Genomic DNA, 27370 nt, shown 5'->3' on the forward strand with positions numbered 1-27370 from the left:
TTTTGTAGCTTGAGAACCTCTCATCAAAAGCCCTGGACACAAAAGCTTGCATTTTGCATACCACTTCAGGGCAGTTTAATGCATTAAAACATGGCGTGCGGATAATGAGGTTTATTTAAACCACAAATTAGGAGCAATAATCCAGCACACATACAAGATAGCTAAGAAGAACTTATAACCGAATTCACACACATCATAAATGTATGCTGAATATCTGACCTGATACATTTTGCAGACATATAGGCAACAATAAAAGACATATTCATCTGCATATTTGTGCTATCAGAAAACAAATACCATGTTCATTTGGTTTTAATAAATTTGTATTTCATTACAATAAAAACAAATATAACATTTTTAAAAATCACTCCCTAAAACATCAGACATATTGAAGTGACTCACAACACCTATTTTAGTTGGCACCCCAACAGAGAGAATCAAATTTAAACTACTTTTGAATTTTACAGCAATCTATATGAACACTGTGTAATATCACTCCTGCTGCTGACAAAACGCTTCTTATCTCTCTCCTTCATTGCTTCATTAATAACCTGCCAGCCTAAAAGTTATTTCTGGCTGATATGAATTCACTTAGGAACATCCATGTGTATATCTTGCTCTCCAAGTTTATGGTCCTGAAGTTTATTGCTTTTGAAATAACGCAAAAGGAACCTAGCAGGATTTTTTTTTAAATGTGAAAGCATAATAAAAAGAAGCCGGACACCTCTCATTTATCAGTGTACCCTATAACTGATTTGACTTAATGTTAGTAGCAGCGAGCAGCCTACAAATTTGCTGTAACTTCAACTACACAATGATATTTAAAAGGGGTTCCTCTATATTTGCTTTATTCTAGTTAAAAGTGCTCAGATGCTCCACTTTTGACCATAATGTATTCATCAGTGCAGTGGGTTATGGAAACTGCCTTTAGTTTAGTTTCTGGCAGCTGTGTCTTTTGTTAGCCAAGTATAATTGCTGCTTGTTTTACAAAAAGTCCTTGATTTTCAGTGCGTTCTGGTTGTTTTGCTCTTTGTATATGCATTGGCGAAAAAAAAAATCCTTTTGGAGAGATAAAAGGGTATAAATAAAATAGCAATAGCTGAAATTGTTGCACAGCAATTATCTAGCACAAGTATATCTCACTGTGAAGTATTCGGGGTCATGGATAGATTGTTGAACAGACTGAGATTCAGTTAATTCAGGCGTGTTGTAGACAACAATGAACTAAATAGCAATGTAGTCAGCAATTAATTAAATCTTTAGATTTCTATCAGATGTAATTTGCTGATGAAAAGCGCTAAGAAAGATGACAAGTTGCAAAATATGGGTATCAGACTGTAATTTGATCTTCATAATGCATACAAAATCTATAAAAGTGATGCATTCTGAGTTCATTTGAAATGGTTGAATCCCTGTTTAATCAAATAAAGTTGTTTGTATATTGTTTGAGCATCGATATCACAATGTGTGTATCTGCAATAGTCACATCGCAAAATTAGATTGTGGTGATTACCAGCGATCTAGGCTGTGCAAAACCCCTATAACATGAATTATCACCCGGACTACAGTTCTGCTGCGATGAACTACAAATCCCAGAAGTCATTGCTTAAATCACTCCTGCCACAGCTGACAGTCATCCAGACACTGACATTTCCTGCTTGTTATCAAACTATTTATTGTAACAGGAGGCAATTCAATCACAACTTAATGTTAAAACAGCTACCATAACATTATTTATCAATATGTGGCTCTTTTTGTATTCTCGGAAGCTATAGAAATTAAAAAATGTACAACAGGAAATACATTGGGAACATTATTTTTGTATACATCACTCAAAATGGTCTATATATTCATCTCAAACACACGCACACATGGCTGAGTCTCGTTTTCAGTAAGCATTTCAAAGCGTTATTTCTTGTCTAATCTTCTCATGTTTTTGACCTGTTTTGTTTATTGTTTATTCTGTTTGCCATTTGCTCCGATCCCCAGTCTGCTTTTGACCATGCTCTTTGAATAGTCTATATGTATGTGGACAGTTGCCTGACCATTCTCTGTTAAGTAAAGTTGCACATGGATCCTCAACTCCGTTGCTAGACTCAGTTCTGTTCCATAGATTGTTTATAATTGTTAGAGTTGTTAATAATATTACATTTTTTAGCAATATTAAAATGATGACCATGTTATTTTATTTCATTTCACTCTTTTTTTAACTTTTATAATTATATATGTTTGTAATTTATTATATTTTATGCCAGTGCACTGCATAGAGAAAGATTTAATTATCTCAGTTGACCTTAATAAATAAAATAATTTAAAATAGAGCAATTAAAATCACCTGGTGATATTATATTCATATCATAATATATATCACAGCAAAACAAAATATCGCAATGTCAGATTTTTCCAATATTCCGCAGCCCTAAAATAAAACAAATATTAATATAAATCTTAAAATTTAATTAATAATTCAAATAAACATATAACCTTTTTTTTTTCAAATCAAACCATATCTAATTGGTAATTTCTCATTTATGTGTTATTATTACTGCCTTTAACACTTTTTTCACTTAAATACAAAACAAATGCATTTAAAATGAACTAAATTTTAAAGGAAAAATACATTACAATTTTAAAGAACACATAAACCATCAAAAGACACTATGATGGAAAACGTGATTGGTGATTGATGATGGTTTCAGAATTACAACAAGATCAATAGCAACCGGGGATTCATATGTTTGAAATGCCAACATATTAGTGGAAATGCAAATTCAGCATGCTTATTTAAATTAAAAGATGCTAGGTAATGGTGGACGATGCTACATTTTTTACATTACAGATTAAAAAAAGTCCAAATTGGGCCTGATTCATTCCTGGAAATGTCTTTTTTATTTTTTATTCTTTTTGGGGGGTGGGGGAATTAAGCATCCTCCCTTTGATAATACATACAGGCTGATTCAATTTAGAACACGTCCCACTCATCCATAAGAACTAGGCCTGCACTTAAAGGAGGCCACAAGTTTATTTTGGAGCCGGGCAGGAGATTAATTATTCTGTTTAAAATATTTCCAGTAGTTAATGAGACACGTACAGCAGTCCTGCTTTCTGGAAAGACTGCAGATGCTCACTTATGCTTCCTTTCAGACTTTTAATGCCCCTGGTGGTTATATTCCAGGACATTATAACAATTACACATGGCAGCTTGATATTACAAGAACATTTTTTCGGCCAATAATATAAAAGGTCATAAGAGCAGATTAAACCAGGTCAGTAGTCTCATTTCACCAACTCTGTTATCAAATAAATCAAATAATGAATCAGAGAGTGTGTGTAGACTTACGCCTGAGTTAATGCTTAAACAGAGCTTTGAGTTATATCACAAATAAACACATCACCTGCATGCTTCAGTACACCGGCGGCGCTGTGAGAGTCTGCTGAGATGAAGCATTTATCCTTAAGCAAACACATAAGAGTCGAGGTCAAAGGTGTGGAATGTACAGCTGTAGACTCTAAACTGCTCAAGTCAACTTGATTAAGTTTTCCAGTCTCGTAAACAAGTCCATTCTGAAAACAGAAGGAACAAATATATGTGACAAGTAAGCTGTCTGTGGATATTTCTGTGTATATGAAAGGATGTTACCTAATGTTTTAATGATAGAAGGGGCTAAAACTAATATTTTTAACAAATAACAAATCAACATCTTTGGGTCAAAGAAGAAAGAAGGGTTTTAAGCATCACAAATACAAGTGTAATACAACTATTGTAACAGTAAAGAGTTGTTAATTACATTATAATAACTTACGCTAATTTTAAATTAGTATTTTGATATAAAAGTATACATATTATAAAAAATATTTATTAAGTAAATTTTATAAATAATTACAAAGCAATTACAATAAGTGAATTGCACATATATTTACTGTATTAATTAATACTTGAAACAAACAGAAACTGAAAGTAATAAATGATTTGTATTTATTTATAAACCTGGACATCATAATAAATAAACTGAAAAACAACAAAATGACAACAAAAAGAATATATACCTACAAGTGAAAGATGAAAAGTGTCAAGTGGTGAGTGTTTCTGTAATATTTTTAATAATATTAAAGTTTAGAAATGTAGGGGAGCGCGGGGCACAAAGTGCATGGGGTAAATTGTAACACAGAGCTTTAAGGTGTTTGGTCAGGGTAAACCATGGCATGATTCAGAGGTTTTAACCATAGTGTCAGCAGACATCTTCCTGCCAATTAAAAAAGTTTTGCGAAATTTGGATGAGAAACAGGAGAAACTATTTTTGCAGCATAAAATTATTTTTATAAAAGATGAAATTATTTTAAAAGATGTAAAAAACACACAGCGACTGCAAGGAAAACACTACACAGTCGAGTTAGTTGTGTAACAGGTTGTTACAAATAAGCCACACAATGTTGAACACCAATTAAACTAACAAAATAATTTAGAAATTCGAGTTTGATGTTAAGAGCTTTTTAAATAAAAATGTTTAAATAGAAAATATATTTTTTATAGAATTTTTTATTGCTAATAATGCACATAAATGCATTGCATAATAATGGATAATAATGCAAATAAATCCAAATATGTTTATCCAATAGATAAATAAATAAACATGCTGTGCTATGTAGTATAACAAAATGAGTTAAGTACTGAGGAAATATACTATTTAAAGTAAATTGAATTTAAATTCATTCAAATCTGCCTTTTAAGCATGTGTTACAACTAACCCTCTGTCTGTTACAACTTGCCCCGTAGGTGAGGTAAATAGTAACATTTATACTGCTGGCACTTTTGTCAATACTGCATAGAAACCATAGGTCTGGCGATCATACAACCAGAGCTCATTTGTAGGAGAGGATTGTGTATTGTTGGTAAAAAAAAATATGGTCTGTCTAACCCCTTTACTTTATTCAATATTTGGCCTAAACCAAAACAGTTTTTGGAAAATAATACATTACTCAAACAAAGCTATATTATTATATTATATATTACAAGTAATTACAAGTAACACAATGAATAACAGGCCTGTAGGCAGCCTGGTGAAAGGGGTGGTTCTTTTTTCTCAAAATGGGCACCATTTTGCAGTTATTCAAAACATTTTCTATTTAATTATGAGGTTTATATACTGCATTTTAGTGACATTTTAAACAACTTTTAGATGAATTTGCTGGTCAGGTGTTTGTAACACTTTTTGATGTGCCAAAACTATTTCCTAAATATTTTAAATAAATAAATATGAATAAATACTTATTTTTAAAACACAAATATATCACATCATATACCATTAGAAAAAAACAGCACTCTGTTAAAGTTTTAAATGAAAACCTACAGCCTATTGTCATTTATTTGGCAAATAACAAACCAGCCAGCTTATCTAACCTTCCACAGTCAGAATTTGGCCATTTGAATAATAGAAAATTAAAACATGATAATAATAATAATAATAATAATAATAATAATAATAATAATAATAATAGGTGGTTCATTCCGTTGTGGCAACCCCTAATTAAATAATATAGAGCAGTTAAAATAAGACCAGTTAATATATGGGACAAAACTTGGACCTTTGTCAGTGAGGGGTGTATCTTTCGAACTATACGGACCTGAATTACCCATATAATTAAGACTTGAAACAAACAAAAACTGAAAGTAAAATGATCATTATTTTTATTTATTTATAAACCTGGACATTAAAACAAATAAACAAAAATGAACATATACCTACAAGTGATAGATGATAAGTGCCACGTGGTGTTTCTGTAATATTTATACTAATAATTAAGTTTAAAAATGTATTGTTACTAAATATACCGACATATATTTTTAGAATACTACACATTACTCAAATAAAGCTTTATTTATATCATACGTGCAAGTAAGTTTCATAAATAATTATAAAGTAATTACAAGTAATACAATGAATAACACATAAGTACCAATTGAAACAAACAGAAACTGAAAGTAATGATCTGTATTTTTATTTATTTATAAACTTGGACATCATAATTAATAAACAAAAACAACAAAACTAACATATAAGTAAAAGTGGTAGATGATAAGTGTCAAGTGGTAAGTGTTTCTGTAATATCTATACTAATTATTAAGTTTAGAAATGTAGTTTTACTAAATATACCGACATATTTATTATAAATATTATGCATCACTCAAATTAAGCGTATGTTAATGTAGAGTGAAAACTACTATAAACTTCGCGAACTGTATTATATTTAATAAATATTGTATAATGTTTGACCGTCCTTGTTCTGCATTTTGCCTTCGATTTGAAAAACGATTGGACAGCGAATCATGTGTCTCCTTTCAGACGAGAGACTCACTTCAACGGCAGGTGCTAATTGGATGGCATGTCTCGCGTAATATCTCTGGGTACGTGGGCCCCCTCGCTCTCCATTTCGGCTCAACGGCTCCGTAGACTCGCACTGTCTTTTACAGTATGCTGTAGCCGTAATGGCGCTTGCTTCCACATGCAACAAGGGCCAGTTTATTATGGCTGGACCTGCGTCTCTTCCTCTCGTCCGCTGATTGGCTGTGCTGCTTCAGAGCCGCGAGGTGATTGGTGCAGAGAGCTGTCAACGGACAAGGAATAGACGGGTACCCAAGACGGCAGGGTTGCGCGTGTGCCTTCCCAGGTCCTGGCAGCACCATCCGGCGAGGGGGTGAGGACGCTGGCCGCCTGTTTTCTGGCTGCAAGGAACACTGGATGTTTTTCTTTTGATTTCTTCTTCACTGGATGTATACATGCCCACGATTTCGAGAGCAGGAACGCGGCACGCCGGTGAACGAGCGCATCGCTATCGATGGGGAAAATAAGTTGAAGGGCTTCGGAAGAATGTTTTCCTTGTTCCAGGGAAACGGATTGCTGTGTTGATCAGCGTGATGGGTGTTTCGAGAGGATTTTGACATTTGGAGAGGATCTGGAGCAGCTATCCATCTACAGCTTAGGAGGGCTCGAGCGCAACAGAAAGCGGCAACAGAGCGCCATACTGCAAAACAAGCTTCCCGGATCGATCCAGTGTAGCAGTCTTTTCGTGCGGGAGAATTGCGCGTTTTAATGTACATGTAAACAAGTAAGCTGGCGAGCAAGTACCAAGTCAGCAGCAGCGGTGGCCTGATTGAGATCCGCGTAACTTCTGCAAACTGCATGCAGCCCTGGCGGTGGAAACAGGGCTGGAAGAGCCCAAAATGGCAAATATGAAGAAATCCAAAAGATGAATGTTGCATATCCCCCGTAACTTGTACTGTTCGCCTAATTTCCCTTCTTTCCGCGCAAGCCCGAGTTTCGAGCCGAAGCAAGGTGCTCCTCATGCCTCCGACATGAGGGAGATTTAAGGCCGTGCGGAATTGATTTATTATGGGGGGAGCGCATTCTTTTGATTTAATCCCTCTCTCCTTTTTTACTTTTCTTTTGTTTACCCTCCGCTTGAGGGTTCTTGGATGTCCGCGCTTGTCATTTTGCTAGTCTGAAACGTACAACGCGTAAAGATTCTCCGAAGTAGGTCAGATCAAAGCTGAAGAGTTGTTAGTATGACACCTTTTCACTCTCGTCTTGATGTATGCCGGACATTTATGCTTTGATTTTACCCGTCGTTTGGCTCTATGACGGCCAAATGAGAGTTTGACATCTTGGCAGCCTCCCACTCCATCTCGTTCGCCTCTTTGTTTTGTTTTTCCACCTCTCATTTCGGGCTGTTGAGTGAGTGAATGGCTCTGTGCGGAACCACGGCTTCCAATGCCGCGAAAATGATGGCTGCGTACAACGGCGGCACCGCGGCAGTGGCAGCGCATCACCCGCACCATCACCACCAGCTGCCACATCTCCCGCCACCCGCCCACCTCCACCACCATCACCACGCTGGCCAGCATCACCTCCAGCACCCCGGCTCGGCCGCCGCCGTGCACCCCGTACAGCAGCACGCTTCTACGGCCGCGGCCGCTGCTGCTGCGGCGGCGGCGGCGGTGATGCTGAACCCGAGCCAGCAGCAGCCGTACTTCCCCTCGCCCGCTCCTGGACAAGCTCCGGGGCCGGCGGCCGCTGCAGCCCCAGCACAGGTGCAAGCCGCCGCCGCGGCCGCTGTAAAGGTGCACCATCACCACCACCAACACTCGCATCACTTACAACAACAGCTGGATATAGAGCCGGACAGACCGATCGGATACGGAGCTTTCGGCGTGGTTTGGTGAGTGGAACAACTTCTGTGTTAACAGAGAATGCTCTAAATAATGCTTCTTCTGACGACTTCAAAAGGGCTCTTGAACATTAGCCTAATGTTTATGTAAATCTAAACAACAAGTTTTTATGATCTATTAATATGTGCATTTTAAAAGTTTATTATAATGTTGTGCAAGATATGATTATTAAAAATACATACGCAGAATAGAAAAAAGTTTTGTTATTATGTCACACAGAGCTGGTACACCCCTCATGGGTGCCGCCATGTTTGTCACATGACTAGCTGTGGCATAAGTTCACACCTTACTGTTATTTTGAGATGACAACACCAGCTGTTCATGTCGGCTGACTTGCAATTAGTCTTTTGTATGGACTTATTGTTAACGTCTTTACTTAGAATCTTAATCAATATGTCACAGTTAGGTGATTTACTGGTCACATGGTACAAGCAGTTGCTCAGAAACTCTTGTATTTTGAGTTGTACTAGAATGTGAACAGCTTCTACAAGTTGTAATCTATAAAACAGAGTAATTATGACACCCATGCCACTAATTGTTGCAAAAGCTTTCAGTGGAAAGTAGTTGAAGTCTGCATGATAAATGGCAGATGATGTCATGTCGATGAGTCTTGTTCAAGAAGTCACTAGATTCATTCATTTCTTTAATTCCTAAAGGACTTAAAATGTTGCTACAGAGTCGAACAAGCAAAGTGCATTTATAAGAGCTGTAGCAATAAGTCTATTCAGTTTGGTATTCTCTATTGAATTGATTCAGAACTTCGGCATTAACATCAGGTGGTGCTCTAGGCCATTGGGTCCAGACTTGATTCTGGAGGGCCGGTGTCCTGCATATTTTAGTTTCAACCCCAACTGAACACACCTCAACCTGCTAATCAAGCTCTGGCTGTCTCTCAATATGTGTTCTTCAGCGATGTCATAATTAACTGCCATAGATCAGTTCCAAAACTCAAGACCGCAAGAACGGAGGATGTGGAAAGGTTCCCGGATGCGTTCTTGGTATCGAGGATGCACCAATACAGACTTGAGCACCAAACTAGCTCTAGAAGTCCCAATAGTGATTGAGACTTGAGGTGGGAAGCGCAGCCTTTTTATTAAAGTTCAGAGATATAACTTATTTATTTATCTCAGGAGTTTCCCTAAATGAGAAAGTAAACATTACCATGAAAAGCTTTACAAAGACACATAAAGGGTTTTTATTTGTTGAAATTCGTATTAAAATCTGTTTTATTTGTATTGTGCAATGTATATTTGTAAGGTCTTTATGCATAGTATATATTGTAAAAAGGGTAAGAACTATAAATTGTTGTATGAATGCTGTGATGTTTAAATAATTTCCCATTAAAAATGCGTGATCATGTGACCATCAGGAAGAATGCATTTAGTTTCTTACAGGATGCGTTCTCTGTTCTCGTGGTCTCCTGAATTCATTCTTCCGAGATGGCAAGAGCAGTCTTCACACATTCTTGGAATTGAGAAACAGCCTCTTTCTAGGTAGCAACTTCAGGGAGGAAGTTGGAGCTAAATTATGCAGGACACTGGCCCTCCAGGCCTGATTTTGGACACCCCTGCTTTAGGGTAGTTTTTAGGCATATGTTCAAATGCTCACGAAGAATAGCACTTGTATAATAAGTCATATAAGTGGTCAATCCTTTCGTTGATTTGTTTTATTGCCACAGCGTTTCCAAATGGTGGCTGCGACTACTCAGGAGTCCAACAATAGTGTACAACTCCTTGAAGAAAAACATCGACATAAAGGTCTATTACAAATCCACCCCTAAAGATCATAGGAAAATGCTAGAATGAGATCATATCAATTTGCCAAAATGGCTAAATAGTTCTGAATGCTACTGTGTTGGTTTATATTATGACATGCTATACAAAGAACAGACATAAAAGTCAATGTCACGACAAAATATTGATGGCATGAATCAGCATGTTTACGATCTGTTAAATAGAATAAAAAATCAGTCATAGTTGGCCATTGCGACATGTAAGAACTAACTAAACCAGAACTTACCGAGAACACCTTTAAAATAGTTCACCTGCTAGGGTTGTTATGAGGGAAAGGATCCGTATTTTTAGATTTCCATGTGACAGTTCAAGGAGCAGCTTTTGGCAAAGAATGTAAGATGTACACTAAGGGAACATGGCTCTGCTTAAGGGATAAGCTGACTTAAATGCTAAAGGTTTAATTCATGTCAGTTTGAGTGCCTTGAGAATAGTTCCTAACTCTGGTGTTTACTTCGCTCCTTGTTTAAATCTAGGCACTGAAACCCTGAGCATTTGAACATTTGGTTGAATCGTATAAGCTGTACTGTACTGAATAACTGTAATGAAGCAGATCAGTCACTTGCTGAAAAGTTTTTTTCCTGCCATAACAAAACCAGTTCACATGACTGCACTCCAGTGGTACTATACAGAGCAAAGATGAAAAGTTGAGTAATATGTGTAATGCTTAAAGGAAGGAGAGTGCCGGTTCTCACAATGACTTTGTAACTCAGAGGAAATGCAATATCCTTTTAAGCACACACCCTCTTGTCTTGTAGAAGACTCAGCCAGGGCTTCTGTTCAGAGGTTAAGCTGAGAGTTTATTCTTGAGACAAAATATATATTAAAGGGTTAGTTCACCCAAAAATGAAAATTAGCCCTTGATTTACTGACCCTCAAAGCATTCTAGTTGTATTTGACTTTCTTATTTCAGTCGATTCCAACCAGAATTATTTTAAAATTCACGCTCTGCATTGGAAACGGGGTATTTATCTTCAACACTCCAAAACCCATAAAGTCCCATCCATACTAGAGCTGCACAATTCATTGGAAAAAGATCACGATCTCGATTCAAACCCCTAGACGATCTTAATCCAGCATTTCTACGATTCTGTCAATCATATTTTCAAGTTTAGGAAAGAAGCATTGGTGGCCGCATAAGTCTTCACATTGTTTTACATACGTTGTTCAGCAACGTGGACACCTCCAAATGGTGCTGAAAGAGTCACATGTTGTATTTATAAGATATAATTCACCTCAAAAATGTCATTTCTGTTTTCATGTAATGTATTTGCGAACGTAAAATCACACGTGACGTGTGCTGACCGTCAGCTGTTACCACAGAGAGGGTGGGTGTGCGCGCCTCTGAATGAAGTCTACTTTAGTGAACCGTGTTGCCAGCTGTAGGCGAAACATTCCAGCCCAAAAAGTATCCAAACCGCCGAAATGCAAAAATACTCACCCAGTCTTCTGTATTCACGAAAATCACATCAGTGACAGATTTTAAGCAGAAAATTACAGATTGTAAGCATATGACTCAAACACAATGATTTAATATCAGAATTATCATCAGCATTAATGACCAGGACAAATCTAAAGTCGGTTCATGTCCACCATTCCAAGTCTATACAAAATTTAGCATTTTAACCCACAGTACAGCTACACAAAGCCTATTGCTGTTTCACCTTATGTTTGAGAATAACAATAATAATAGCCCACTCAAATTAACCTTTATTTTACATCTACAGAATCGTGAGAAAATCGTAACCAAAAAAAAAAAAAAAAACGCGATTCTCATTTCAGCCAAAATCGTGCAGCTCTAATCCATACATAACAAAAAAGTGCTTTACATTTTTAATAATGGAGGACGCATGTGCCATTAAGCGCTGAACTGTTTTGCTTTCATGAACATGTGGACGACAGACAGTTAGCAGAAGTTACACAAAACTGTTTATAAAGTTTTAAGTATGAATATTATGAATCAACTTGCTACAGTAGACCTTTCTTCACCCTTTGGAGGCATGTGAGGCACTTTTATATAGATGGATGCGCTTTACTGGACTTGTTTTAGACTGTTAATGCCCCTTAGGATGTCTTAAGGGTGAGTAGGCTAATTTTCACTTTTGGAGAGCAAAACCTTTAAGTGCTCTAGAATTTTGAATAAATGATCAAGAGTTAAGTTAATGAAATGTTAATTCCCTGACCAGTTAAAGTGTATTCTAGCATAGGGTCCTGTTTGTTTATCCACAAAAGAGTCACCTGCTGAAGGGCCACTAAACTAGAGGAGCTCTCGCCAACAGTCACACTACCCTCCACCCAGCCTGACCTTTCCTCAAAATCGCTTCCTGTTGCTCATTGTCTGCTTTTAATCGGCCCTGTTGCATGCTGGTATATTTATAGCTGTCCTCCAGAGGCATGTCCATAGAGGAATAATCATTCAGTGTTTGCACCCTCTAAAAGGGAGCTGGGCAGAATCGCATAATTAAAAGAACAGTTCACCCAAAAGTGACAATTCTGTCATTTACTGACCCTCATGCCCAAACCTGTCATAGTTTTAATTCTTTGAATTACAAAGCAAGATATTTTGAAGCAATATGCTGGCTGCTCTTTTACATTTATGTACAATTAATGGCTTCTGAAGCTTTCAGCTTTTCTGAAGCTTTTTTGGTTTCAGAAGGCCTTATTTAACATATATTATATTTGTTGGTACTATTTTTAATACTTCCTTTTTGAAATTGCAAATTGTACACTCTTGAAAATATCCATTTGTTAGGTTCCAGGTTCAAATCACACATTTAAGCTAAGCTTTTAAAAACTCAAGGTATACACTACACTTTAAAAATGCTGGGTTCTACACAATTTCTTCATCTTGTCTCAGCATAAATTGATTAAGTTAACTAATCCTTTTTTACAAATTTAGATGTATTGAACATAAAACAAAGTTGTCCCCCCAAAAAAACTTAAGAATTGTGTAATTTCAACTAATTTCAAATAATTAGGTTGAACAAGTAGCAAAAGTAACTTTTTTTGAGTGTACAATCTCCATGCTCACAGTTTCTGTTAATGAGGTTTAATTCATGGATGTCCTTTTGTATTTTGTTAATTAATTGCAGAATATTAATGTTTAAGTGAACTTCTTTTTGTCTTTTATTTTCATCCCTCTGTCCAATTTGTATAACAAGGCCCGTCAGAGTGTACGTAAGAAGGTTTGCCATTGAAGATTTTTTTTCCACCAGTCAATGCATATACCACCAGTACCAGAAGTTTGACTAATGGTGTGTTCACACTCAGCAGGTTTGGTAAGATTAAAACAAATTTCTCAATCAGTGTAATATGATTGCCACCATCTGAACGCTGTTGCGCACTAAACTAACTCTGGTGTTTTTTTTTGGTGGACTGAAATGTTGAAATACTGAAATATTATTATAACATAAAACCGAAGACCAAACTAATCTAAACAAACCAAAAACAGGACTAAAATTTCACAAGTAGCAACCCTAAAAAAAGTCCTGAAGTATGCCTATATGTTATAGTCACAATGTGCATTACAATTTAATATGTGCCTCCGTGCAGCAGATTTCTTATATTATATTCAATTCACTTAAATTTGCTGCTTTAACTTAATCGATTTGTGTTGAGACAACATGAATGAATTGTGTGGAACACTGCATTTTTCACAGTGTAGAACAGGGGTGCCCGAACTCGGTCCTGAAGGGCCGGTGTCCTGCAGATTTTAGCTCCAATTTGTCTCAAAACAACTGTTTCTAGAAAGCTTATTAAGAGCTTTAGCTAGCCCAGGTGTGTCTGATTGAGGTTGGAACTAAACTTTGCAGGACACCGGGCATCCAGGATAGAGTTTGGGCCCTGGTGTAGAATGAGTGAAACAACATAGAGTATAAAATATTTTACAATGTGGTTGGCCCACTGGTTTGTCTGTTAATATGCCATACAATTCCATCATAGTTTGTGTTTTTTCTATCGGATACAATGTTTAACATACTCAGTTGTGTGCTTGTTTTTCTGCACATTTTCAAAATACTGTTAAGTATTGTACATGCCAGGGGTCTTAAAAAGTATTAAAAGTTGATAAATTAATTCTGAGAAAATGAAGGCCCTTAAAAGACATAAAAAATTCTTAATCACGTTTTTGCAAGGCCTTAAATTTTGTTCATGCGTTGTCCAAAGTGTTTGACTTTAAACAAGAATTATTCGCTTTATTTATATTAACAACGGCGTGCTCGATCCACGCGATTGATTCAGGCACGTCCGGCCAAGCTCTGTCACCGGCCTCTGTCCCGGTGATGTCACACAATTTGCGACAAATGCGGGAAGGGGATGTGATGCTCTCCGCATGTAGCGAAACCTTAGAGTGAAACAGATGTCAAAATGGAAAAATTTCAGTTTGCAAACTTCTAGTTGAAGAAAGAAGAGTTTAAACAGTGGCTGAAGCTTGTCACTGAAAATAACCGTGTAAATTTATTCTTTCAAGCTTTGTTTCTTTCAAGCTTATCTGAGTTCTCTTGCATGGTTGAGCTCCATTGATTTATTTAACTACTTCTGTTTATTAAGTTAAAGGTTTGATACTGATTAGAACTTGAAGTGGCACTGAGATCTTAAAATATTTCGAGGAGGTCTTTAAAAAGTCTTTAAAAAGTATTGAAATTAGCTTTAGGATTCCTGCATACCCTGACATTCACATATCCATGTGTATAAAATAGGCGGATGGAAACAATACAGCTATTATGATTAAATAACATACAACCAAATGAAGTTCAACAAGAAGCAGAGAATCAGTGGTCATATCCATGAAGAAAAGTATGAGCTTGGTTCTAACGTTATCTATTGATGCCTGGTATTTGGTGTTTTACATTCTAGTGGGCGTCCTTTCATTCATGCAGCTGCTGAAGTTTAGATAAATAGTTTTGGCGCTTTTACAAGTGTGTCTGTCACGTACTTGGGTCTGATGCAGATGGAGTCGGATTAAATTCTCTTTAATTCTATACATAAATAATGTACATGATCAGTTTGCATCTGCTTAATTATACAGCAAATAATTCTTAATCAAAGTAAGCATATTGTGATGTATTTGCATCCTGCTTTTTTGAGTGAAAATGAAAGCAAAATGGAGTGGTGTGTAATTGATGGTTTATGCTAAAGAGATGCTGTGCTAAGCTTTATTCTGTCATATTTTAGTCTGCAGAAAATGAAGTGCAAACTGCTGGGTCTGATGCTTTCTGGGAAAACAGATCTGTCATTCAAACTAGCCTCAAAATTGTCACTCTATGGAGTACTTTTGTGAAGGACATAATGGCATAACCGTCTTTGTCTTGGGGCTCAGCCAAACAGTTTATTTTGAAACCTATTGGCCTGCATTTACTGTTTGCGCTTGTAGTTTGAGATTGACTCATAGTGTCTGCGAACAAAGTTACGGGAAACAGTAGTGCTAAATCCTAAACCGCTGTAATTTTAGAAGGCTTCAGTGGACGGTGATGCCTCATTTGTGGCTTCAGGAAATTCCATGTGTGTCCTGTATTATGTTTGGCGTGCCTTATTAATGCGACATGTTGTAAGGGAAGTTTTAGGTTGCAGCAGTGATCGCTTTTGCTTTTACATACATTTTACGTTTGCAGATGCTGTTTTTTAACTGAAGTGACTTACATTATGTTTAAGGGGAACATTTTATGGCCTCTCTAAGAATCATACCCATGTCCTTGGCATTTCGAGAGCCTTGCTCAACTATTTGAGCTGCACTTAGACTCTTATTTTCAATTTTTTATAATTTCTTATTGTTATTATTATTTATTTTTCCTCTCTTTCCTCTTCTACTTACTACTACCATTATTATTATTATTATTATTATTATTATTATTAATATTTTTATTACTTGTCCTCTCCCTGATTTCCCAACCTCCCCTCACCTCGTCACTTTTATCATTAATGATATTACTTTTACTTTTGTTATCAATATTATTATTACTGTTCTGACTTGTCCTCCTGTTTTCATTATCATTATTCTAAGTATTCATACCATTGTCATTATTAAGGTTGCTGTAGTTGTTGTAGTAGTAGTAGTAGAAGTAGTTGTAGTCATTGTAGTAGTATCGATTGTAGTTGTGCTTATTGAAGTAATAGTTGTAGTAGTCTCGTAGTAGTTGATGTTATTGGTATAGTGGTAGCAGAAGTAGTAAAGGTGTTGTTGTTGCAGTAGTAGTAGTAGTAGTTGTTGTTAGTGTAGTAGTATCAGTAGTAGATGTTGTTGATGTAGATGTTGTAGTAGCAGTGATTGCAGTAGTAGTGGTAGACGTTGTTGTATTAGTTGTAGCAGACGCTGTAGTACTATCAGTAGTAGTAGTCATTGTTGTAGTATCAGTATTAGTAGTGATTGTAGTAGTAGTAGTCGTGGTTGTGGCTGTAGTAGAAGCAGTAGTTGTTGTAATATTAGTAACTTTCTGTTGTTGTAGTAGTTGGTGAAGTACTTGGTATTTATTATTATTGTCAGTTATTATTACTGTTGTCCTCTCTTTCTTTTTCCTGTCATTATTACTATCATACATTACTAAGCATTGTTGTTACTCCTTACCACTGACTGGTTTCTTTCTATCTGTTTTATTTATATCTGTGATACTTGCTTCATTTATTGACTGTAATTGTCCCTTATGTATGTACTCTGACCTGTCCACATACACACACACACACACACACACACACACAGACACACACACGCACCTACCAGTAACTTACTATGTTGTTGTTTTTGTTTTTTGTTGTTTTTTTGTTTTTGTTGATGTTTCTTTGTATTTGTGTGATCCCAATTTATGTACCTTTTTGCATATTCTAATAAAAAAAAAGAAAGAAAGAAGAAAAAAAAGACTCTTAATTTTTGTACCCATGCTACCTCTAGATGGAAACTGTTGTTTTGGGTAAACCTTATGATTAAAGTTGCTGCACATCCACCGGTTCCCATCTCTGAATGAGTGAGTTTCAGCTACTAGTACATTAAGGTAGCATATATAAATAAATAAAAAAAACACTCGCAAATAAAGACGACACAAAGGAACATAAAAATCTACTGTCAGCTAGCATTCCGGAAGTGTTATTGCTGAGCAACACAAGCAGCAGACAGAAGTATAAATTCACGACTACGCGCAAGTCATGCACCTTTGGTCACACTGATCACTCGACGCAGTATAGTATAAATCAGCCTTAAGGTTCAGAAAAGATTGCAATGAATCAAAAATTGCAAGACAAACTAGGAAAAATGCTTAGAAAATCTACACAGGGTAAACAAGACTCAGCAATTTGTCTGAAAATGAGAGGTGTCTTAGTTGTTGCTAGGTCGGATACGGTTGCAGCCGAAAGTTAACCAGAATTATTTATGTAATTTATTAAATTTCCCATTTATTATAATTTTAATAACATACCCCCATCCTAACCCTAAACCCAACCGTCACAGTAACTTAAAAGCAATGTTGTACCGAGTATTATTTATGCTATCTAATAAATTACCCAATAAATTGTATTTTTTAATGCCTACCCCAACCCTAAACCCAACCATCACAGTGATGTAAAAATATTAATTATTGTTATACAATGTCATAAAAATTGCTGCTATATTGATGTGCATATCTGACTACTGGCTGGCCGTGTATCTAATCTAGACTTTACCATGTGTCTTTATACTTAATAATTTAGTGAAGAGCTTCAGGTGTGCGTCTGTGTGTGTCATCAGGGGGAATCAGGAACTGGTGTATTTAAGGTGCATGACTGTAGTTGTAGTTCAGTTCAGTGGCTGAATTGAAGTTCTTCAGCAATTTGCAACTGCTCAATCGCTGGTGATCATAACAATTTAATACAACAATATATTTGAGAATTCCTTCTTTATTTTTTTATTTAAGCTAAAGATGCGATTCTCAGCTATGCCTTTGTTGACTTCTGTTTCTCAGGGAAGAACACTCTCAGAAAAAAAGGTACAAAATTGTACCTTTTAGGGTACAAATGGCCCGTCACTGGGGTGGTACCCTTAAGGGTACAAATTTGTACCTCTATTTAAAGGTACAAAATTGTACCTTCTACATTTGTACCCTTTAAGGGACAATTTTGTACCCCCACCGAAGGTACAAAAATGTACCTTTTTATATTATATAGCATTTTCAGGGTACTGACCCAGGCATTTTGATCCTTTGGTGACTGCATGCACAAATAAATAAATAAAATATTTTGGTTCGCAGATGTCCATTTTTATTTATTAATGTAGAAATATTTCATTACAACTTACAACTGAATGTGTCAAGAAATAAAATTACACAGTAAATATAAAGCAGACATGTAAAACAGTAAAAAGAACAATTTAGAAAACAAATAAAAATTGTTCACTCACTGTACAGTATATAATCTACCCTTAATACAAAGACCACAAGAATACTGTTTAAGATTTATAAACACATTACACAGGCTACATCAAGTACTTCACTTTATAAAGTCCAAAGTATTTGTCTTTAGTCAGAATAATCGGTCATAATAAATAATTTGTCATCAAAATTTTCTCTGAATTTCAGAATGAAGGCAATGTTTCTCTATAAATTGCTTCAACAGTGCAGAAAACCAAAAACATCAGTAGCCTCTTTCTCAACATCAGTAGATTACTCCTCATCATCCTCAAGTGGAGTTGTAAATTGTTGTAACACAATATGTGTTTATGCTTTTGATGAACTGACATGTAAAGCACTCATATCTGGAAAATGTTCTTTGATAGTCATTAGGACCACAAGTTACTTAAAAATTTGCTTTATGCATGAATGATAGCAGTGTGCTGGATTAACTTGATGATTGTGATTATCCCAAGAGCATGTAGAGAAACAAAAAACAAGGTTGATCACTCTGGTAACTGGAGTAGATCGAGGTTTGTCACTGTCCACCGTTCATTCAAAACATTCCTCTGCAGAAACATCAAGGTGATCTTCTAATAAGATGGATATGTCAAAAATGTATATTCGTCCACACCATTAGCCCGGCCAATCGCAATCCCATCAACTCTGAAGACTGCCGTGACTTGTCTTGTTAACACAGTTGTCCAGTCGGTGGTGTCCTCCTGTACTTGAACTGTTGGATGTGGTGAAGATGATTCACTGTAAATGACAAAGCAATAATTACATTAATATCAGTCACTCTATCACTGATGAAGAGAAAATTAACATGCATAGAAAGTAAAATAATTAATATTCACCGATTTAAAAAAAAAAAGTATCACAGAAAAGACTAATATAAATTTCATTCATTCATTCAATTTCTTTTTGGCTTAGTCCCTTTATTAATCTGGGGTCGTCACAGTGGAATGAACCACCAACTTATCCAGCATGTTTTATGCAGCAGATGCCCTTCCAGCTGCAACCCAGTATTACGAAACATCCAGACACACTTATTCACACACACATTTATACACTACAGACAAATAAGCTTACCAAATTCAGCTATAGCGCATGTCTTTGGACTTGTGGGGAAACCGGAGCACTTGGAGGAAACCCTCACGAACACTGGAAGAATATGCAAACTCCTCACACAAATGCCAACTGACCCAGCGACCTTCTTGCTGTAATGTGACAGCACTACCCACTGCGTCATCCTAATATAAAGAATATCAAGCATTATAAAATGCATTTATCACAGCATATACTGAACAGAAAACAACATACGCACCTGAGCACAACGAAATGTTGAAGTGTCTCGCTCAACAAGGCTGGCAACATGAGAAGTGCTGCTGTAAAATCAATTCCTGGAACATAAGATGTGGCATACAAACAAATATGAAGGAATTCATCTAAAGCTAGAATTTAATAATATTAATCAAGTGGAGAAAGTTTAGAAAGAGTACCTTAGAGTCAGGTTCTTAGCATTCTTCAGCTGATCTCTCATCTTTCGATGAAAACCTAGAAAATAATTTTAAACACGTGGGTGTACATTTATTGTTGTTTGTAAGTAAAAACCTACAAATTTAAAATAGTATGTAAGCCATTAAAACCATGGTATAGATAATGAGACATACTTACATCTTGTAACTGAGCCATGCTTTCATATGACATGCCTTCACTGCTCTGATGCTGTTAGCCTGCATTATGTTGTTCAATCTTGTCCTGAAAGACAATTGGAAACTTCATAAACTTCTGGAAAGCAATAAGATAAAGCAATAACTATTTATTTATAGTATTTTATTTATATATAAGTATAACGTTAAACGATAGTAAAGCACCAACAATTCTGGACATGAGAGTTTGTGGACACTCCTCAACATTAATATAACTTAGACACTGAAACGAAGATATGCACGCCACGTTTGTAACTAGCCACGTTTACATAATCAGTCGCTTTGCCGGTGACAAAATTGTGATTTTTCTTCACAAAATGGCGGTGTATATAACCGTCTAAAATTACATTTCCGCGGTCATCCGTGGCTAGAAAATGGCCTCAAAATATAAAACATTATCGATAATTACAAATTCCAGTATTAATAACAAAAAGTTTTATATCAAGGTATATGAAGACTTCAGTCGCGCGAGCTCCGGGCCACACCGCACATTACTCACGGCCCGATTCCGGTGCACGGATACGGCAGCGTCGGCTCGCTTCTGCCGCCGCATCTGGCCCGAGTAACGATACAGCAGACGGACTCGGGCAGGCGAGAATCTAGCCGAAACTGGCCCAAGTGTATTTTGCTATCTGGGTTGCGATTATATTCCGCCGTGGCAACACTTATTAATAAAGCAGTTACGTAAGTTAACATATAAGGCGTGAATACGTAATGTAGGCGATAAAGGGAACTTTTACACCGAGAAAACTAACAGCATATAGTACTTACCTTCTATAACGTTATGTCCCTCGGTGACTTCGATATCACATTGTATTAACTTCTTTAATAAGCTGCAGACATCTTAGCAAACTCCATCCTGCAGGCCAACGTACACCAGCCAGCCCGGAGCACAAAGCGGGGAAAGCCGAGACCCGAGAGTCAGACAAAATCAACAGAACACGGCTTCACATGTAAAAATGAGACTGAAAATATATCTTTAATACATTCTTACCTGAAAAGTGTGGACTCCAAAATAGACTTTTCTTTGAAGAGCGTGCGAAGTTCTGTGTAAACAGCCAGCATACTCGACCGACCGCCTCAGTAACAAACACTACTATAACGTCTCAACAAGCCAAATTCTTAAAGAGACAGCAACATCACCACCTGTATGAAGATGCTGTCACTCTGCATGGTTCTTATTCTACATCCTGTATACTATAGCGACTTAAACAGTAAGCAAAGACCAGTATTTACGTTGTTATTGATTAAAATTACATTTAATTATAAATTAAATTATTAACATTTTTGAGAAAAAATGTAATTTAAATACATGAAAAAAAATAATTATTAAAATATTTAATTCAATCAATTTATTTATTTATTATATTTTTAAATTATGTATTTTAGTATTAATGCTTAGTATTAATACATTTAAATTAGTGTTATATAGTGTCTTGATCTTATCATGAGCTGAGGGTACAATTTTGTTCCTATAGTGAAACAAAATATATAATTGTACCTTTAAAGGTGCCAAATTGGTCCTTTACGGTACAATTTTGTATCCAAATGTGCTATAAAAGGTACAAAAATGTACCTTTCAAACCTAAATCTGGACATTTGTACCTTTATAGCCCATTTGGGTACAAAATTGTCCCCTAAGGACCAATATGGGACCTTTAAAGGTACAATTTTAGATTTTGTTCCCTCTAGGAACAAAATTGTACCCTCATTGTACCTTTTTTTCTGAGAGTGAAGCATGGCTCTGCACAGATTTGTATCCAAGGCCCATTAAAGCATCAGGCAGTCGTTTGTTTCACTCAGTGTGTTTGTCTGGTGTGACTAATTTGGTTTAGCCTGTATATGCTATTTTGGCTGTCAAAATTTGGGAGTTGTTGACTTGCAGTTTGTGAATCAACCAGGACAATGGCTAAAAAATGTTTTTGTAACGCTGAAGTAAAAAGTCTTTATAGGTAATAATTCAGTGATGAGCTTCAGTTGTGCGTCTTTGTGTGTGTCATCAGGCAAAATCAGGAACTGGTGTGTTTGAGGTGCATGACTGCAGTTGTAGTTCAGTTCAGTGGCCGAATTGTTGTTCTCCAGCAATTTGCTACTGCTCAATCGCTGGTGATCATAACAATTTAATACAACAATAGATGTGGGAATTCCTTCTTTATTTTTTATTTTACTTTTTGTTTGAATTTAATTTTAATTTTCAATTATATATTTTTTATATTCTCTTAATAATAGTTAATAATAATTGCTATCATATAAGTCATTGTTTTTAAATCTTTCACATCTTATTATATTGTGCTAAGTTACACTACAAGCAGGAGGGTTTTCTGTTACACCACTGAACTTGTGAACAACTATTGTGAGTATTATTGCTGTATTATACAGCAGAGTTGTTGAAACACCAGCTATATTTATTGCATAACCTCGCACTTATGCTGCAGGTAATTGTGTCATCAGTGTCTTTAATGTTTTGCGAATCAAGGTGCCCGAAGATGTACTGATGGAAAACCAGAGAGCAGGGTAACACAGACAGCTAGTCTACTGCCAACAGTTTGCTCATATTTATATTAACAATACAAATCACAAAAACAGATTTGGCCTGTTCAACCTGCATCCCACAGGCCTCCTGCTGCTCAAAAACAGATCCAAAAACAGAGACCTGCTAGATAACAATATCTCTGTCTCCATCTTAATCACAGCCCTCATGACTTACTTGTATTTACACGTGCAGCCTCAATCCATGAGCTGTTAGAGCCAGTGCTGATAAAGATGAAATGCCAGACACAAGCAATCTCGTGTCATGTGTCCTCTGTGGTAAGCCATTGTTTATTTGCAGCTTGATTTTCAAAGTGTGAATATTTCTTTAGCATTTCAAGCTGTAGCTAAAGATGTGGTTCTCAGCTATGCCCTCGTTGACTCCTGTTTCTCAGGGAAGAAGCATGGCTCTGCACAGGAATGTATCCAAGGCCCATTAAAGCGTCAGGCAGTCGTTTGTTTCACTCAGTGTATTTGTCTGGTGTCACTACTTTGGTTTAGCCTGTATATGTTATTTTGGTTCTCAAAATGCGGGAGTTGTTGACTTGCAGTTTGTGAATCAACCAGGACATACTTTCGCTGAAGTAAAAAGTCACCTACATCTTACAAGACCTGAGGGTGAGTAAAGCTGGGGCGCAGAAGCTGAATTTAGTGGTTTAATCCAAATCTTTTGAAGAGACTCAATTTGCATCATTTGAGAGATTTTTTGTCTTTTGTTGACTTATAAACAGTGATCAGCATCAGCAAACATATTCAAGAACTACCTGTTTATTGCACAAAAACAAACCCTAGTGGTTTTTATAGAAAATACAGTTTCAGGCCCTGCTTACACCAATATGTTTTAGTTTTTAAACAGCATTTTAGAAAGAAAACAACCCTAGTCCTATCTGGCATTTTACCTAGTGTTTCTGAAAAGCTCTTCATCCACACTACACTGCTGAAAACACCATCATGAAAACACCATCATGAAAACACCATCATGGAACCACATACACACACACTTTGGCATGTGCTGCAGCGTATGCGGACGTCTGAGCTCCATGCAGTCATCGGGGGCTTTGAGCACACCTCCCCAGGTGAGAGCAGCGCAGGTCAGAAAGTTCATCAAGGTTAATCTGCTGGATTTAATCTCTCTGTAGTTGTTAAACGTAATATTTAATTCATCTTGTCTCTATCTAACAACTCTTTGGTCTTTTGAATCTATTACTTTTCTCAGGCAACGTTTTTTGCTGAGATCAAAGATAAATAAAAATAATAATTTATGTAACCACATATACACTAATTCTGCACATTTGACTGATTGCTTCCCTTTATTTCCTACATTTTATAAACCTATTGTACGTTAAACTATTATAATGGCCATTATTGATTATTAAAACTGAGGTTTAGCAAAAGAGACAACGTTTGTTTTGTATATGAAAATGAAATGAGACAGTTATGGGCTCTGTTTTGTTATAAATATGCATTCAGTGAAGATTACGGTCATGTAAATATGTAGCTACACGATGCCTCAACATTTTTTGTGTCTGTTAAGGTCATATCAAAATGAAAATAGGCAGTTCCTTTTGTCATTTTTTTATTATATTGTTAAGTTAATGAAGCAACGTAGCCAGTGTGATGGAAATGACCTTATAAAGAGTTTTCCCGAAATGTCCTCTGCAGTCCTCAGGAGTTCTTGGGACATTAAACTTGCGAAGTCTGAACTTAAAGAAAGTGTGGAAGTGTGGAACTTTGTGCACTTAATATTTAAAGAAACAATCCTAATCAGGACTACCACGCCATCATTTTCAGATGTCTTCATTTTCCCCATCCACACTAACATGGAGCAGCAGTGGTTTCAAATGAAAACGGGCTAGAAAATTCCAGGGTAGTGTGGACGGAAGGTGCAACTGTAGCAAAACTTAGGCGTTTTAAAATTAAAATGTATTAGTGTAAACAGGGCCTTAGATTCATATAGTTTTCTGGATTTTTATATAGAGTAGGGTTGTCAAAAGAATCGACTTTGGTACCAAATTTTAAAATTGTGAATTCCCTGCTAACATTTGAGTGCTGTTAAGCACATTCTTAAACACTGTAGATTGGCCATTATGCTCATGTGCTTAACAGATATGATTTTGATCGGTCATAACGAGGTTCACCAAGCACGAACACAGATACATGGACACTGGAGCATTTGAAATCTGTCATCAGAATTCTCATTTATCTGCTTATAGGCCATTTCAATGTAGTTATGTCATTGGCCCATGAACATTTCATAACTGTAATAAGAAGCAATTCAATAATAACCTAATGTTAAAACAGCCATCATAACATTATTTATCAATATGTGGCTCTTTTTGGATTCTCGGAAGCTATAGAAATTAAACATGTAAAATAGGAAATACGTTGGGACCATTTTTTTGGTTTACATCCCTCAAAAGGGTCTACAGATGGATCAGCTGATAGACGCAGCTCATAAATGCTTTAGTGTATCTCTATCTAAGTTTGCACTTGGTGAACAGTGGTGAAGCAATTGCCTTCGGAGCCAATCACCATCCTATCTGTAGAGTACATGAACGCACTGGCCAATCTGCAGTGTTTAAGTTTTTGGCCTTGAGTGCTCAAATGTTAGTGGAAAATTGGTACCAAAATTGATACTTTTTGATAACCCTAAAATAGAACAAAAAAACAAGTAAGCAGATCTGTCCAGTGAACTTAATTACTTGTTAAGTGTTTACAACCAACATTATTCTTACACCGTATCACAATTTGATTTGGTGTACAGCAATATCATTTATTTATTTTTTCTAAAATTTTACATTTTGTGACATCATACAGCTAGTTCAATCTTACTGAAGTCCTTCACTCCTATTATTTTCAGTATCATTATTCCAGTCTTCAATGCCATTTGTTAATTATTTAAAAGGAACATTTCATATTCTGTCCATTTCTTATTTCTCAATGAACATTTCCTATATACAGACTCAAATTATTACAAGTTTTGATGTATCAAAAATGTAAAAATGCATTTATTTAAAAGTAAACGTAAACAAATGTCTTTTATATCAATTGAAGCTTTCTGAATAAAAATAATTCATGTCTTTTCTTCTTAGGGTGGTGTACGTGGATAGTGTGTTTGTATATAAGTAACATTATGACTCAAGCTTAAAGTTTAACAGTATTAAGTCTGCAAAATCTCTGAAGATCACTGAGTTTTTTTTAGAAACGCATATGAAATTGAGTTTTGCGAGAGCTAAAGGAAAAAAAAAACAAGCATTAGTATTGATGTAATGACTAATTTATGCCCGTCTCCATTGTAAATGTACAATTCAAATGAAATGTGAAGGATTAAAGTTTGATGTGTTTTCTTTATTTTTGGTAGGGGAGAGGAATCTCATATCCTCCTCATCCTGATATGAACAAAGTCATTCAACTCCTGATCAAACATGTTTAAACAATGGTTCAATATTAAATCCGATTTGTCATGCAGACTGATGTTCTTCCCAGTGTTTTGAACAGCAGGAATGAATTTAAAACTCTTTGATTTTTCCTTGCGTCATCTATTATAGACAATCTAATAACGTCTTAATTAGTCAGATGCAATCATTTATCAATATCACTCTCATAATTGGAATAGCCATTGTTGAGTAGTTTTAAGTCTCTTTTTTGTGCTGTGGTTTTTCTGCAGCTTGTGTGTGTGTGTGTGTGTGTGTGTGTGTGTTTATGCATATAATAATGGCAGACGGCCTGGTGCTTTTATACCCTGAACTTGAAAGGCTCACAGACGGGACAATTTTTTTGTTTGGAATTTTTTTTTTTTTTTTTTTACAACCACAACAGTCAGAAGCAGCTCTTAAGAGGCTCTGGGTTTGGCAGATGCACAGAGTGAGCAGAGAAACGGCTTTCCTTTGAAGTGTTGGGGGTGAAAGCGTACAGGAGCATGTCTGTTAACCCTTCACTCACCTGCCTCTGTCAGTCTATTCTGGGCTGCACTGGTATTGTGATGGTGACAATGAGTCAACAGCTCTGTTTACCTTTCTTTGTTGTTTGGATGAATGTCACAGAGAAGTGTCTGGGTCACTTTCACCCAGGAATGAAAAGAATCAAATAAGAAAGCAAGCGAATACGAAAAATAAGCAGATCTGCTATTTATTTATGCCTTCATTCATTCAAATCTAATATTATAAGTACGATCATGTGTGAATCTGCAGTTGTAGTTTTAATGTGCACCTTTTTTGCATTTTTCTACACTGGATCTGTTCAGCAAGGTTTTATTTAGTTTAATTTAGTTTATATATATAAATGCATATAGAAATATAATTATAAATATATTTATACATGCAATTATATAAATATAATTATAAATATTAGTTTAAACAATTATTTTATGCTTTTGTCATATTTTTGTTGTTTTTGAAACATATCTATACATCTTTTATCTTTTTTTATTTTAATTGTCGTTATTTTAGTAAGTCCTCCTAAACTAAATTAAAATAAAAAATATTTCTTTCAAGTTCACTGCCAAGTAACTTAAAAATAATATTTTTAATTGCATTGTTATTATTATTATTATTATTATTATTATTATTATTATTATTATTATTATTATTATTATTATTATTATTATTAGTATTATTATTAGTATTATGTTATTTATTTATTATTTATTTATTTATTTATTTATTTTTTATTATAATGTTACTTGGTTAATTTTAGGGTCGGCGATATTGCAAAAAATCATTTTGATATAAATCAATGATATATGTCATTTGATATCAATAACTATTAAAT

At 35.8% G+C, this 27370-nt stretch overlaps 2 protein-coding genes and 1 long non-coding RNA gene across 5 annotated transcripts in view; 1 reads left to right on the plus strand and 2 right to left on the minus strand.

Annotated features, from left to right (window-relative positions):
* Positions 1-7680, minus strand: part of LOC141377978 (uncharacterized) — a 16070-nt gene extending 8390 nt beyond the window's left edge. Inside the window, exons 1-3 of the mRNA XM_073924213.1 lie at positions 7619-7680; positions 6355-6571; positions 3396-3564 (exon numbers count right to left, since the gene is read on the minus strand). Coding sequence (XP_073780314.1) covers positions 3396-3564; positions 6355-6571; positions 7619-7680 — 448 coding nt within the window. The remainder of the gene's footprint in view (positions 1-3395; positions 3565-6354; positions 6572-7618) is intronic.
* Positions 6649-27370, plus strand: part of nlk2 (nemo-like kinase, type 2) — a 148696-nt gene continuing 127974 nt past the window's right edge. Inside the window, 2 exon segments of one of the 2 annotated variants that reach the window (NM_001113485.2) lie at positions 6665-7876; positions 8120-8214. In NM_001113485.2, the coding sequence (NP_001106957.2) occupies positions 7739-7876; positions 8120-8214 (233 nt within the window). In that variant the 5' untranslated portion in view covers positions 6665-7738. 2 annotated transcript variants of the gene reach the window in all.
* LOC137487766 (uncharacterized) overlaps positions 18209-27370 on the minus strand; it is a 190447-nt gene continuing 181285 nt past the window's right edge. The window contains exons 1-7 of one of the 2 annotated variants that reach the window (XR_012390955.1): positions 21066-21171; positions 20843-20930; positions 20037-20120; positions 19862-19916; positions 19687-19762; positions 19452-19612; positions 18209-19118 (exon numbers count right to left, since the gene is read on the minus strand). This is a non-coding gene — a long non-coding RNA (uncharacterized lncRNA). Of the gene's footprint in view, positions 19119-19451; positions 19613-19686; positions 19763-19861; positions 19917-20036; positions 20287-20842; positions 20931-21065; positions 21172-27370 lie in introns of those variants that run through there. The other variant, XR_012390956.1, reaches the window with a different exon arrangement.

This window comes from Danio rerio, chromosome 15, assembly GCF_049306965.1.
Source record: "Danio rerio strain Tuebingen ecotype United States chromosome 15, GRCz12tu, whole genome shotgun sequence".
Taxonomy (NCBI): domain Eukaryota; kingdom Metazoa; phylum Chordata; class Actinopteri; order Cypriniformes; family Danionidae; genus Danio; species Danio rerio.